The following is a 14,972-nucleotide window of genomic DNA, read 5'->3' as shown; positions in this document are numbered from 1 at the left end:
ACCACTAACCGGAATGTTCAACCAATCAATTCAGAGAGATCGTTTGAATAAATCATCTAAACAGCCAATCGACGTAGAGAGTGGGTGGGGTCCGGGTGTGACGCAATCAGCGTCAGGGCGACAGCGTTTTTCCTGAGCACGCTGAAAATCCGTCATTCGGTGTGTTATTTAAAGGGACAGCGGATTTCTTTCTCGTTGTCGTGGTGGTAATGTGCTGATTATAGCTCACACATTGGCCTTTATAAAGGTTGATAACGTACATAGTGTGTGACATTTACAGTGAAATGTCATTACATACATACATAGTGTTTAAATTCCTTTAAATAATGATTAGTGTATCTTTAACCCTCATATGTCCATAAGGTCCCACTCCATTTCTATAGAATTTCAGAAGTTATTGAAGTTAGAAAATCTCATTTTAAAATATCTAATATACTTTTCTCCCCAGGTTACCGTGTGTGTGTGTGTGTGTGTGAGTGTGTGTGTGTGTGTGTGTGAGAGAGAGAGAGAGAGAGAGAGAGAGAGAGAGAGAGACAGACAGACAGACAGACAGAGAGAGGGAGAGAGACAGACAGAGAGAGAGAGAGAGAGAGAGACAGACAGACAGAGAGAGGGAGAGAGACAGACAGAGAGAGAGAGAGACAGACAGACAGACAGACAGAGAGAGAGACAGACAGACAGACAGACAGACAGAGAGAGAGAGAGAGAGAGACTGAAGAAATATTCATTTAGAATTTTTTTATTCTGGAATAAAATCAAAGCAAATCAAAATCAAGAACTTTATCATGGACATATCAATAACATGATTCCATTATTCTCTGTCATGGTCATATCAATAAAATAATTCTATTCAACATTCCAACTATATCAATTATCTTGCTCAGGGAACCTGGAGCTATAACCTATTTTTTAACCTATATTACCTGTTGAACTATTATCTGTATCTATTACCTATTATTTTTGTTTATGTAAATGCAACCATAAGAAATTTCCCTTCATCCCCTGAATCTTTCACAACCTCATATGACTTCCTGTAAAGATGATGCGATAATCTTTGGCTACTTATATGTGTGTGTGTGTGTGTGTGTGTGTGTGTGTGTGTGTGTGTATGTATGTATGTATGTATATGTATGTATTTTTATTTATTTATTTTTTTGTAATAATCCCTAAATAATCCTCTCTGTAATCATGTCAAGTTAGTTTATGGTGTAGCTCATAGACATTAGTCCTTTCCTTCCAAACTAGGCTACCATATTACATCTAGCACCCACTGCATACACTGAATGTAAAGATTCCCCATGTTATTTCAGCCATCTGGAGTTATTCAGTCTATTTTTCTGTGACTGTTAGAGGCCTGGATATTAATCTAATATCTGCAGTATGAAAAATATCGACCAGCGGGGTCCATCCTGATAGAGATAAGAATAGAGAGATGAATCTTGAAAATGGCTTTGGCTTTCACAGGTGTAATGAAAAGGATATTGTGTTTGTCTTATTCTTTATAGTTTTAGTACTATTCCAATACATTATTGTTTGCCACAAAGAAGATAGCAGACTTGTTTTGTTTTTTTGTTCACAGTTGGTAAAAGAACCTTTGGACCATACACGCAACTTAATATAATATCGACCTCTACTCAAGTAGTTTTCTCGTAGATTAATTTAAAGTTTACTTGAGCCATTTCCCAGAAAGCTTCCTTTACTTTTACTTATATAAGTATAACTGTGCATTAGGGCAAGGTGTCTACCGTGCGAAGCTCTCAGAGGTTATGCAGCATCCTGCAGTGCTTCATTTAATTACAACAGCGTAATCAATGACTTGGAAAAATGTAAATCAATACGTTTTAGACCTACTGGCTTTGTCCTTTTGCTTCAATGAAAACAGTATAGTGACATTTTGTAGCATTTACACCCAAACATTCTGCATTTAAAGGAACACAATTTACAGTTTGTGTTTAAAGTTCACATGCTTCAAGCTTTGCTAGTGTATTGCTGTTAAATCTAATGGTTAAACCTCATGAGAGCTAACAGCACCAAAGGCAACACAGCAGGGACGTCCTGGCTTCTGTTGCAGATGACTGATTTCATTCTGTCATGCTGTTCCCAAAACTCGAACCCAACTGTCAAAAACAAACCAAACATAAGCCCTGTTTTTTTTTGTTTTTTTTTTTATTATTATAAATTAATTGTAAACAGAATTTGGTGATCATCCTTCATCATAGCTGCACTACAAATAAAAAAAACAGATCTAAGTTTAATCTAAATGCTTAGGACGCTAGTGGCATCCTTTCTGTTTGATTTCTAAAAAAAAACCTTTTATCTATGGTTCATATTTTTATACAATTTTACCTTTTTTTCTGAAACAAAAAAAAAAAATCAAAACAGGACACATAAGAATATGAATAGAATGAATAGAGGGTTTTATTATAGGTCTGTTTGATTCTTAAATGATTTGTCTTGTCCAGATTTTTCAAAGAAACAGCTGTGTGTAGTAAGAGATGGTAGATTCATCTACGCACATATAAGCAGATAAGCAGATCGACTCCACTGAGAAATATTCAAACACGCAGCTTTAATTAAATGTGAAGCAGGGAATACATTCTCTGTGCATGAAATCATTGTGTAGACACAGAGGAGAGAGAATCCCTCTTATTAGCATTACTGGATCATCTGAATTTCTTATCCAAGACTAATTATGAGCGAGTGATGCGGTCTTTATATTCATATGAAAAAATCTTTCAATTTATTCAATCCATCTGAAAGTAACACAATGTGGATTGCATGTGAGGAAAGTCATTTAATTCCCCCCACACTTCCCTCCTTCACTTCGTTTGATGTTACATTAGAAAATAATGACTTTCTCCATGAAGAATGCCTTTGATATTGCAATTAATGAGAACCAGCAGGGGAAGGAGTCAGCATTTGAACTTCAGACCCAAGAGCAGCTATTCATCTGCATTACTTTGCCTATGTTTTAATTTAGATGGAATTAACATGTTCAAACACACACACCTGGCCCTTTGATGCAAATAGATTCCGGTGAACTGAAATAACATCATCATCACCGCTGAAAGAAATTTACTCTTTGATTTAAACGCCGTGAGAATGCTGTGTATTAAGGCTAAGGTCTAAAATTACATTTTGAGAAAACTGGGATACATTTGCTAGCTGTTATGACAGCTCACGTTTTTAAGAAAGGTGAAAACATAACATGTCTCACATATATTTCCCTACAACATACATACTACTATGTAGCCCAAGGATAGGACGAATATGTCCTCGATACAACCCAGAATACAACCTGGAGGATATGTGCAGCAAATCAGAATTTTCAGTTCAACTTTCAATTAGAAAAAATCCTAAATTAGTTTGGAACGGTGGAAGTGAAACATTGTTTTAGATCCGTTATGACTCACAGGATTAAACTACTCTAAAACGTCGGACTGCCATCCTTCTTCAACTTCAGTGTGCTTGGCAAATATTAGCCAGTGACTATAGACATACTGTGAAATAAATTGTTGACCTTTTTACTTTTAGTTGGAGCCTCAATTTTGCTACACCCTCATTTCAAAAGGATTTTATAGTGGCCAGGTGTGATTACGGGTGTGTGTCAGTTCGGGGTGGAAATTGAGGAGGGGGCTTCCTGATACACACACACACAGACACACACACACACTTGTGCCTAGGGGCAATAACAGGACATTCTGCAGTCAGTGATTTTGATGTTGAATTTTCCAGCTTTCAGTATGTGTATTAAAATAAGTTTAGCTCAGTACGATTGACTTCTTCAGCTGCTTTGTGTTGGATTGGAAATTTCAAGAGGACTATGAGGTTTGGTCAGAAAACAATAATAAAAAAAAAATTTTCAATCCTCTGTGCAATCAGTCTGACAAATACCAACATAAATAAGTATTAGGATTTCTGAATTGTGTGAAACTTACTGGTCAAATGGTTATCTAATGAGTTGCATGCAGAGTGCTTTTCTAGCTTAAACATCCAGCTAAATAAATATACAAAGTTTGCACATTTAGGAAATTTGCTCTGCTCACCCTACACCAACACCCAACCTATCATGCTTTTCTGACTAATGAGCACAAATCCCCACAGCCATATTCCCTAAATCTATTATAAAGCCTTCCCTATAGAGGGAGAATTTCAGTGGAGGTTATTACAGTAGCAACTCAAGGGCTAACTCCGTGATTCCTGCATCCAAGGTATGGTCAGTACTAATACTCAGGTGTCCATATATATTATGGCCATATGCAGGCTAACAGTTTTTATTGATTATTGAAGTCATTGTTGTTATGATATGAAACATACTGTCACTTTTTTCTATTAATAGACTGAATTTGCTTTTATTAGACTTATTTTGCACTAAAACAAACCACAGAGCCAAAACTGTAGAGCCTTTAAACATGCATACTTACACAGAGATTCCATATTTCAATTGCTGTTTGGAAAAATGAATTGCAGCCCTTGGGTTCATCTAATTGTGCATATGCATTTATTTCAGCCATGATAGATTTTTTTTTTGTTGTTGCATAAATTGCATTGCATAATTGATCTCCACCACTAAACGTCATTTTAAAAAATAAAATAGAATAAAATTAAAAAAAAAAAAAAAAAAAAAAACAGAAAACATTAACTATGCTTTTTCAGAAAGATCAATCCTTTTCCATTTTGCTTGCTTTTCTTGGTGAACACACCTGTGCATTGTGTGTGAAATTCCCCAGCCAAATGATTGCAAAAGATTGATGACTGTCATGAAATCAGTGCTTTCTGTTTGCTGCTATGATTGAGCACGAACTGAATGCCATCCTAAAGCACGCGCTCGGCCTATACGTATATTTGATGGCAGTGGATTTTTGGGGCTCACGAGGCTTTCCAGCACAATTATATCGTATAAACAGGCACTTCTGAAGGCTTATAAATCTTCATCATGCAGACAGCCGGTGAAATATGTGACTGTCCCCGGTGCGTAAATTAACGCGCTCCAGCAGCCCGGCCAATAAAGAAAAGCGCGCGGCGGGCGGATGGCCGTCGACGCGCTCGCGGCACCTCATAAATCACGTGACGGAGCGGATGAGGCGGGCGAGCGGCGGTCAGTGGCGGCCAGCTGGCGCCTTCAGTCACCAGGCCTGTAGGTCAACCTGCAAACAACCCAAACTGAGCTATGGAGAGCTTTCCACACCCTGGTAGTCCACCACATTAAAGGTGTGGTTAGATTTCATTTAAAAAAATAATAAAATATATCATGGGGGGCACGGTGGCTTAGTGGTTAGCACGTTCGCACCTCACACCTCCAGGGTCGGGGTTCGATTCCCGCCTCCACCTTGTGTGTGTGGAGTTTGCATGTTCTCCCCGTGCCTCGGGGGTTTCCTCCGGGTACTCCGGTTTCCTCCCCGGTCCAAAGACATGCATGGTAGGTTGATTGGCATCTCTGGAAAATTGTCCGTAGTGTGTGATTGTGTGAGTGAATGAGAGTGTGTGTGTGTGTGCCCTGTGATGGGTTGGCACTCCGTCCAGGGTGTATCCTGCCTTGATGCCTGATGACGCTTGAGATAGGCTCCCCGTGACCCGAGGTAGCTCGGATAAGCGGTGGAAGATGAATGAAGATGAAAATATATCATTCATTCATTCATTCATTCTCTACCGCTTATCCGAACTTTATTTATGGACATACACATAAGGCGGATATATTTATTTACTCCACACAAATATTTGCAAGCCATGTAAACATTTTTTCCCTGAGGAAGCAAATCATGGCCTAGATGACTAGCTACATCTACAACAGTTCCAGTAGTCTGTGTTTTTTTTTGTTTTGTTTTTAAAGGATCTTATAGAACTTAAGGAACTTAATCATGGAAATGAATCTGTGTATCTGTATAATACTGTGGGGTTTTTCCACCATATTCCAAAGCTGCAGTTTTGACACTAATAAGACACTATTATGCTTGTCATTTATGATCTAAATAAAACTCTATGCTAATTTTGTACTGCTTCTGTTACATTTGTCACCTTTTAAATAGCCTTAAATTAAACCTTCAAATGTTTTTTGGAGAAGTTTCTGTACAGCAGATCATTACTGCCACCTGCTGTCGCAGTGCTGCTGAGATTTTGTATATACATTTCAAGGCTGCACCACAAAAAATAATCCTGTTTAAGAACCTTTGCAATAACCTACTTAATAATCTGAGATGAAGTTTTGTTAGATGACCATTTACAGGGTTTAGAGGTCAAATTAACTTGATGGAAGTGTCCAAAAATTGATCAACGGCCCTAAATGTTACTGCACACACCAGCAAATTATTATTATTTGCCAAAGAGAGTTTTTCAGCACAATATTTATTATGTTATATATTATGTTTATTACTACATAAAATATAGCAAGAATGATAATCATAGAATACCTATGCATTGCTGATTTCCAGTGAACAGGAAGCCAGCCAGGAAGCGATATGACTGAAAAATCATAGTTCTAGGTTCAATTCCTATTTACTGTCATTGTATTTAATGCAAAATTCTTTAGAAACTATATTTGTGAAATTTAACAGTTGATTTACAAGCCTCACCAAATGGCCTACATACAACTACATACAGAAATATTCATTCTCCTTGTAATGCAAGTGACGACTATAGTGAAACATGGATGTTGCATGTGGTAGTCAACAAGGGCATGTTAACAATGTAAAAATCAGGGGTAAAGGAAATCCTTATTTACATAGAAAGGGAAGTGATTGTCCTTTTGTAATATTTTCTATGTGCCTTGTACTAGATTTTATTTCACTTTGTTCTAGCAGGTCAAGTCCAAGAAAACAGTGCTGTGATGAAATGTGCATGTAGTTATACGAAATTATTATGATATAGAAGCCTTATGCTGTTATATTGACTATTTACAAATCTATTATAGTTACATATAACCAAATAAGTAAATAAAAAACTAAATAAAAAAGCAGTGTTTCCAATGTGTTGTCCATGTGACAGAACAAATATCATATAACATTAAACATAATATATTTTTCATTTAGTGAATATTTAGTACATTTCACTACTCCATCCACCCACATCAAGTGAAGTCAAGAAGCTTTTATTGTCATTTCAACCATATATATCTGTTGCACTACACAGTGAAATGAGACAACGTTTCTCCAGGACAAGGGTGCTACTGTACGTAAAGCAAAGACAGAGCTAAGGACTTAAGTAAGTAGTCCTAGATACATAAAGTTCATCTGTACAACCTAATGCAAACAGAGCAAGACAAGAGAAAAATACAAGACATTACACAAAAGACAATAAACAAAAACAGTGCCGACCAGTGTAAATACTGTATGTCAAGGTCCAATCAATATTGCGTGTGCAGAAATACTGGAATGAACACAGTATTATAGCAGCAATTACCTGAGATATTGTAAAATATTGTGCAAAACAGCAATCGACTGAAATGTGAGACAGTGTGCAAAACAGCATGTAAACAGTTTGATGGATGTATATTGGAAAAGTGTGTAACTGGTGTAGGTCTTTGCAGTCCATACAGTTGATGTATGTATGTTTTGTGCTCAGTACAGTTCAGTTATTATGGAGTCTGATGGAGAAGAGTAAGGGGGGAAAATGACTCTCTATCACATATAAAGATGGCACTTTTTGTGAATAGGACACTTACTATAGAGATATAGTGCATGGTCACCTGTACCACGGGGTACCTGCTGCTCACATATCCTGGTCACCGCATTATGCAGTTCATTATGCATGTATTATTTATTGCCATTAAATAGTAACTAAATAACTTAATAAGTAAAGAGAGATGATTGTTAAATTGATGTGTTTGCGTTTTTGTGTCCAAATTTTGCTAGTTAAACTAACAGGGTGATAAAGTGCGGTGTATATACATTTGTTTTCTCATTGCACGCGCGTGTAAAATAAATACCTACAGTATAAATACACAAAAGCAGATTTTCACACTTATCACGAGTGCGCACGTGTAAGTGCTCCTCTGCGCAGGTCTTCTGAACATGCGCAGTAGTGTGTAAACACAAAGGCGCTCCCTAGCTGAAAAAAAAAAATGACAGGCGTGAAGTCATGAGCAATGAAACAAACATTATTTTTTTGTTTTTACGACAACTTCTCCATGCGACTTCATTTCAGATAACCAAAGTATACGTTGTTCACACGTCTGTATCCGTCCGACTCTGAGGTACGGTTTTAACTCGTTTGTTTAAAACTTTTGTCTGACTTCTGCATGCTAACTGCACATGCTAACTGCACATGCTAACCGCACATGCTAACATGCTAACTGCACATGCTAACTCCAAAACAAACCATGTGAATGCTTCCTAAAACTGTATAACAGTTGAACAGTTCAAAAGATGTTTTAATAACAGCTTAAGAAACACTTCTGGAATATAACAATAGGTTAATAATAGTTTAAGAAACACAGACTAGCAATTTTAGAGGGATTTCGATATGATCCAAACGTTTTAGAAGATTTAGACTCTTATTATAGGTTGTTTCAAGAAGTATTTATTAGCATTTATTGTCTAAATGACGTCTTTATTGTCTAAATGACGTCCCAGTGCTTGTCCTGCTTATTGTTGGCTTCTTGTTATCATCCACTAATCATATGTTGTGTAATAATATGACTTTTCCTTTAATATTGTTTAGGTTTGAATATAATGGACACAGTCTTGAGCAGGCTGGCAACCCTGAACCCAGATGAGCTGCGAGAGGAGATCACAAGGGCAGGATTAAAATGTGGACCCATAACTGCGACGACAAGGGGCATTTTTGAGAAAAAGCTTGCCCGAGCTCTTTTAGGGGATCAGCCTGGAGCCAGGCCAGAGGTCGATGCTGGAGATCCCAATAGCTCTTTGGATAAGAATCAGTCTCCAGCAGCAAGTTCAGATGTGCTGAGGACGGATGAAGACGCTACCCAACCGGCGTCTTCTGAATCTCCCACTTTATTTTACGGGGTTTTGCCTCCTCTAGATGATTCGCTGCATAACAATGGTGTGTACTCAAGATACAGTATTGAAGCCCATACCTATTTTTACACATGTAATATAGAGGATGTTATGATATGCAAGCAGGATTGTATTGTTTTTCTTAACAGGTGTCATCCACGTTTATGACAACAAGCAGAAAGCACTAAAAGCAGTCATGACGATGAAAGGTTCGAGATTTAAAGCTTTTTATAACAGAAACGATGCTGAAAACTTTGCCAAGGGCTTGTGTGATGGTGCCGTGACACCCAGCAAGAATTCACCAGACAAACACCATTCTACATTTACAGGTGGGTTTATTCCTCAGACACATCCTGAATACTGCAACAGACAGAGTAAATAGAGGTCTGAAAAAAATAATGTTAATTAATAAACATTATACTTTATTATTATGGAAAACTTGCTGACTAATAATACAAAAGGAATTAGTCTAGGAATTAGAAGGACCTTACTAGGTTTTACTTATTGTTAAATACATTAATATTTTTATTAGGTGCCCAAAGCCACAGCATAATTAACTTGTGTTGTTTGCAACTAATTATATCTGTCATGTGATGAGAAACTAATTTGGTAGGGTGAAAAAATAGATCTTTAAAAATAATTGTTTCATTTGCCTGTCTATGCTTTACACGAACACACATTATTTTTTTTTTGCTTGTTTGTTTGTTTTTTTCAACTCCGGTTGAAAATATTGGCAGTAGACAGGAGAATTTATTTGCATAATGCTTAACAGACCCATTAATATAGCTTTCAAAAAACTTTGATATATATTTGCCAAGGAAAGATGTTCATTAATTTAATCTTTGCTATGGCCTGGTATCAATTTTTTTATTATTAGACAGACAAGACGCATGAATTGGCAAAGTAGCTAAAATATAACGTTACTTGGCAGTGTGCAAGATTTAATTGTCAAAATATTAAATAGTCAAGAGACAGATAAAAACAAAAAAAAAAAGTACAATAGGGTGCAAATTCTTCTTAAGACTATGAATACATTATCATCTGACTTTGCCTTTAATGAATACAAGCAGCTCTGGTTAGCGTGGTCTCATTTGTGGAATGCTTCAAAAGCCTTCTAGTTTTTGTTTATCAATAGCAAACTCAGCCTTGCTGTGTAACATCCATTTAATTAGCAGAGAAACTGCCAACTCTGGAAACAGCCTGTTTGGAAAAGGCTAATGAATTCAGAAGTCCACGCATACAAGACCTGACAACGAAACTTAGAAGAGCTGTGGAGAAAGGAGACGAAGAGGCTTTTAAAAAGCTTGTTTGGGAAAACCCAAGATACCTTATTGGATCTGGAGACAACCCAACTATTGTGCAGGTAGAGGGTAGTGTTTTTAAAAACCCACACCACTTTTATACAGGTTGTGTAATGGTCTTACAGATGTAATAATATACATTTTGTAGGAAGGCTGCAGATACAACGTCCTGCATGTAGCAGCAAAAGAGAACCAAGCAGAGATGACGGGCGTAATATTGGAGACACTACAAAATCCAGAGTTCATGCGTCTCATGTATCCTGATGATCAGGAAGACATGCTCTGGAAACGAATCAGCTACATCTTGGACCTGTACCTTAACACACCTGATAAAGGAGTTAGTACTTTACAGATATTGTGTTTTCTTTCTGAATGAACTCTGGAGTTATCAGGCTTTGTTTATGGTGGTGTTTTTACAGAGCAATGAAACGCCGCTTCACTTTGCTTGTAAATTTGGATGCCCAGACGTAGTGAACGTTCTTTGTTCACATCCAGACATTGATAAGAACTGCAGGAACAAGTATGGACAGATGCCGTTTAGTGTAAGTAAAGAATATTTTTTCGTGTTGAAATACATCAGAAAAGATCCCTGTTCCAGTTCCATCTGTCATATTCATAGAGATTTTATATATATATATTATATGACTTGTCCATATTCACACACGTCACTGCAGCATATAATTTTTGCCTATTTTTATCTCAAGGACAGTCGTAGGAAAGCATTTGACCACATGTCGCACTGCGCATGATCGTACAATGTGACAAGTAAAATTTGAGGTTATAGTTGAGGGAAGATTTTGTGAGAGCTTTGTGTCTTTTCTGCTGTCTGTCACTATATTGTTTTTACTGTAACAGGTGATCTGTGAAAGGAAAAACAAGAATAAAGAAACTAAAGAAAAGATTCAAGAATATTTGGAGGGTAAGTTTGGAAGTGGTGCTAAGCTTATACTACAATATGTTAAAGAAAAGAAAAAAAAAACATTTACTGATTATTATTCTTTGTCCCAGATCGTTTTTTCGTTCCCTTACTGAGAGCCACAGATAACACTCTTAACCCAGTGATCGGTGCACCCTGGGTTCCTGGCGCCTCTAAGTATCGGGATGTGTCAATAATCCCTGGTCTGATGGAGGATCCTAAAAACCCATTGATGACTATCAGGGCATTCGTAGGCCCTCTGAATTTATCAAAGGTTACTTCAGCCCTACACAGCCTACTTCTTGCTTCTGGTCTGTTTGGAGTTGTCTAACCAAGCTCCTTTGTGCAGGCAGAAGAGTTTCACAAGCTGTGGAAAACACCGCCTCGTGATCGAGCAAAATACTTTCATCATATTTTAAAATCCGATCCTGATCGAGGAGCTGAGAGAGTAGGACGGTAGGAATGTGGTTTTTAAAATATATATTATAGAGAAACCATTATTAAAGGGAAAACTCCACACTGACACACACGTATATGTCGAAATTTTTGTTATATGCCGTGTTTTGTTCAATTCTTACGCAGTGTATATATGACAGAAAAGTGAAGGGATCGTAATTTGAACGTGTTCACTCTGGTGAGCTCTTAATCCCTTAGTTGAAATGATTTGAATGCATATTAATGTCATTTTTGTTGACAGGGAATTAGCGCATGAGATGGGGTACCCCTGGGCTGAATACTGGGACTTCCTGAATTGTTTCACTGACCTCTCCACAGAGGAAGGATTGAACATGTTGGAGGATTACTTGATCAGATCCACCCAGCAGAAGCATGATACAGAGAACAGCTTTTTACATTTAAAAAGTCCTGGTGCACCTGCTGGTGAGCGACAAATTCACTTCTGTTCTGGTGTTCACGCGTTAGACGCCATTTTCCAATGGTTTGTTTAGGATGTAACTGAAAGCGTCTCTCAGAACATTTTGGATTTGTAAAACTGTACGTGACCAAAATGCTGACAGTAAAAGGCACTCTATTAAAGAAGTAACTATTCTATTAAAGTAACTTGGTCTAAATGCATGGTCACACAACTATTTGTAAAATCTTATAGAGAGGTTGAACTTTGAGGTCAGTGAGGGAGCAGCTGTTTATAGCCAACACAGGATAAGTGATAAGAAAAAGTAAAACGTCGTTCAGTGAAATGAGTCAAAAATATTTTGCTTTGGTAAATTGCTCTGGGATAAAAGGAATAACAGTTTAGGACATATTTTGGAAAACAATATTCAACCAATCTGTACCAGATACAAGAACTTCACATTCAATCAATCCATCACTGATTAGTTCCTTTAACAGCACGTCTCACTATCTCTCATTTTTCTCTCTCATTATAAGGAACAATTATTGTCCAAATAGTTTTACTTTTATTATAATTTTTTTCCCTTTTATCTTTCTTTTAATTTTTAATGTTCCTTTTTCCCACAATTCCATTGTTTTTCCTTTTCTTTTTTTTCGTTTCTTTTTTGTTCTTTTCTTTGTTCTGCCCCTTATTTTGCCCATCGCATTTCTTTTTTTTTTTCTTTCTTTTTTTAAAAATATTTTTCAGATTATTATGCAATCAATTTAAATTGTTTACAGGTTAATATATTTACCATAGACGTATATATATATATATTTTTAAACAGCTTATGAAAAGCCATCTAATATCAACACACTGCTCGATGATCATCTGCCTCCTGGGACGCCAGCATGTCGAGACAACTGGACTGAAGGAAACAGGTTTCCGGTGTGTGACCTCAGGAATGAATTTGAGAGGGTTGCCTTGGATCGGTCTTCTGGTGCTGAGGATACGGCAGATTCGGGATTAGGTTGTCTCACTGCGTCTGGTTCTGACGGATCTGACGGAGGCTCTTTAGGAGCATGGGATTGGACAGAGAGCGAGGAGGACGACTCCAGCTCAGAGGAGTACCACACAGCTGACGAGGACACTGACATCATTCGCCAGACCAACAGCAGTGGAGGAACGTGTACACCAGCACATGAGTGTCTGGACCACACCAGTCCCTTGAGCTGTGAGGAGGAAGATCTGTGCAGTTCTGTGTCTTCCTGCTCCTCTTACAAATCCTCTCACAGTACACCTGAACACATCAAGGAGTTTCAGCCACAGGTTTTTCTTGCCGAGTGAGTTATTGACTCATACGACTAATCTGTGTAGTGTTCTGAAAAAAAAAAAAAAAAAAGAAAGGGAAATAAAAAAGATAAAAAACAATTTAAAAAATATTAATAACAACTAAATTCCTTTACTTTTCCTGGTCCTATTTTTAAGTTGTTGTTTTTGGTGGTGTTTTTATTTTTGTATTATTTATTTATTCTTTTCCTTTCCCTTATTTTTTCCTACCTTAAAATGTAAATGAATTTTGTAATCTTTAAGTAACACGAGTGAGTGTGCGAGTTAGAATGCGAGTGTGTGTGCGTATTTTAAACACTTGTAAGGGAACATCAGAGAATTTACTACAAAATTGGTCGTGCTGTTTTGTTTAGTGAATCTCCCAGTAAGCTGGACAGCGAGGTGTTGTTAGCAGTGACCGAAACTGACATGGACGAGCAGCGTTTTCCCCTCATTAACAGATGGAGGAACATCGTTTGCTCTTATCCTGAATCTCAGAGGCACCGGTATGTAAAGTCAGTAGAACTTATTTTCCTTTGTGCAATCATCTTTGTTAAACCATAGAGTTTAATTCTGGTTTTGTCGCCTAGATGGCCGAGCGTTACGGTGACGATCAGACACACAGGGAATCAGACGTCAACTCCACGCAGACTTACACACAGCTGGCTAACGGGCTCGCCCAGCTTCCTCAGCATAAACAAGTTGATCCCTGCTTCATGTGTGTATAGCGGCTCACCCAACAAACACTAAACATGCACTTAAACATTTATCCTATAGCGCACTTTCTGCTTTGCTTATGCAAGACGAGTTATTTAATCGCACTGGTTCAACTCTTCTAGAAGTATTTGTTTAGTTCAATTATGATATTTTTGTCCCCATTACCTTTGAACGTGGTCTTGGCAAATCCTGCTCACCTCTCCTGTGGCACCGGAGATCTACCATCCAGATCAGTTGGTAGCTCAGCTCATTAAATACACACACTATCGAGTTATCTGGCTGTCTTTCGTAACCTGTACCTATTTAATAATCATTTTTTCTAGTAGGTTCTCTACTGTGGTAGGTTATTCAAAGCCCCGTGCATAACTCAAGAAGTTTCTTTGCTGAAATGTTTGTATTGCAGAGTTCATGTGTTACACTTTATTTGGTGTTTTTGTATTTAATGAATAATTCACGCCACATTGCCTGACTGTTCACTGTGTATCATAAATAATATATTGGCTTGAGGAATTGCACTACAATTTTTCTACTTTGTCAATATTTTCCAAAGAGAGTAAGCATTATATTAAATGAAAAATAAACTGATTACACAGGCTTCCTTTGTCACAAGTTATGTATTTTCATGTCCTTTACAGTACAGAGTTTTATCCAGATTGTAGGCATCACTATGACAGATCAAACATTGAGTTCAGCACATTTAGCTGAAGAAAGACTTTTATATGCTCATGAGTCTAATAAGATTCTATTAGATGTGATGCTGGAGCTTGCTATAAAATTAATGTGTACTGTGAGAGTCTTCACCATTCTTTAATGGACTGGAAACAAAATCCAGAGCACTGGACATAAGGTAAGAATAGCATTTCACTACATGTTGTACTGTGTATGGTTGTGTATGTGACTTTGAATGAAACTTGGATGGGAACAGA

The 14,972-nt window shown here is 37.4% G+C and overlaps 1 protein-coding gene across 2 annotated transcripts; it reads left to right on the top strand.

The window, feature by feature from the left end:
* Nucleotides 1-8,028: 8,028 nt before the first annotated feature.
* LOC132863352 (ankyrin repeat and LEM domain-containing protein 2) lies at nt 8,029-14,641 on the top strand. 2 transcript variants are annotated; one of them, XM_060896121.1, is made up of 13 exons: nt 8,029-8,188; nt 8,656-9,000; nt 9,104-9,283; nt 10,130-10,317; nt 10,404-10,592; nt 10,675-10,797; nt 11,111-11,174; nt 11,264-11,445; nt 11,521-11,627; nt 11,869-12,050; nt 12,848-13,343; nt 13,704-13,835; nt 13,920-14,641. In XM_060896121.1, the coding sequence occupies exons 2-13, from the start codon at nt 8,667-8,669 to the stop codon at nt 14,077-14,079; spliced, it is 2,337 nt and encodes a 778-aa protein (XP_060752104.1). In that variant the 5' UTR covers nt 8,029-8,188; nt 8,656-8,666; the 3' UTR covers nt 14,080-14,641. The 2 variants fall into 2 exon arrangements, with proteins under 2 accessions (XP_060752104.1, XP_060752103.1); XM_060896120.1 differs by having other exon boundaries at nt 10,127-10,317.
* Nucleotides 14,642-14,972: the final 331 nt, after the last annotated feature.

This window comes from Tachysurus vachellii, chromosome 20, assembly GCF_030014155.1.
Source record: "Tachysurus vachellii isolate PV-2020 chromosome 20, HZAU_Pvac_v1, whole genome shotgun sequence".
Lineage (NCBI taxonomy): Eukaryota > Metazoa > Chordata > Actinopteri > Siluriformes > Bagridae > Tachysurus > Tachysurus vachellii.
This window is presented reverse-complemented; position numbering and strand designations above follow the sequence as displayed.

Excerpts from the sequence above, each read along its gene's own strand:
- LOC132863352 (XM_060896120.1), top strand. The coding sequence starts at position 8,667 with ATGGACACAGTCTTGAGCAGGCTGGCAACCCTGAACCCAGATGAGCTG. Across the intron at positions 10,318-10,403 it reads ACAACCCAACTATTGTGCAG|GAAGGCTGCAGATACAACGT; the intron begins GTAGAGGGTAGT and ends TACATTTTGTAG. Across the intron at positions 11,628-11,868 it reads GGAGCTGAGAGAGTAGGACG|GGAATTAGCGCATGAGATGG; the intron begins GTAGGAATGTGG and ends TTTTGTTGACAG.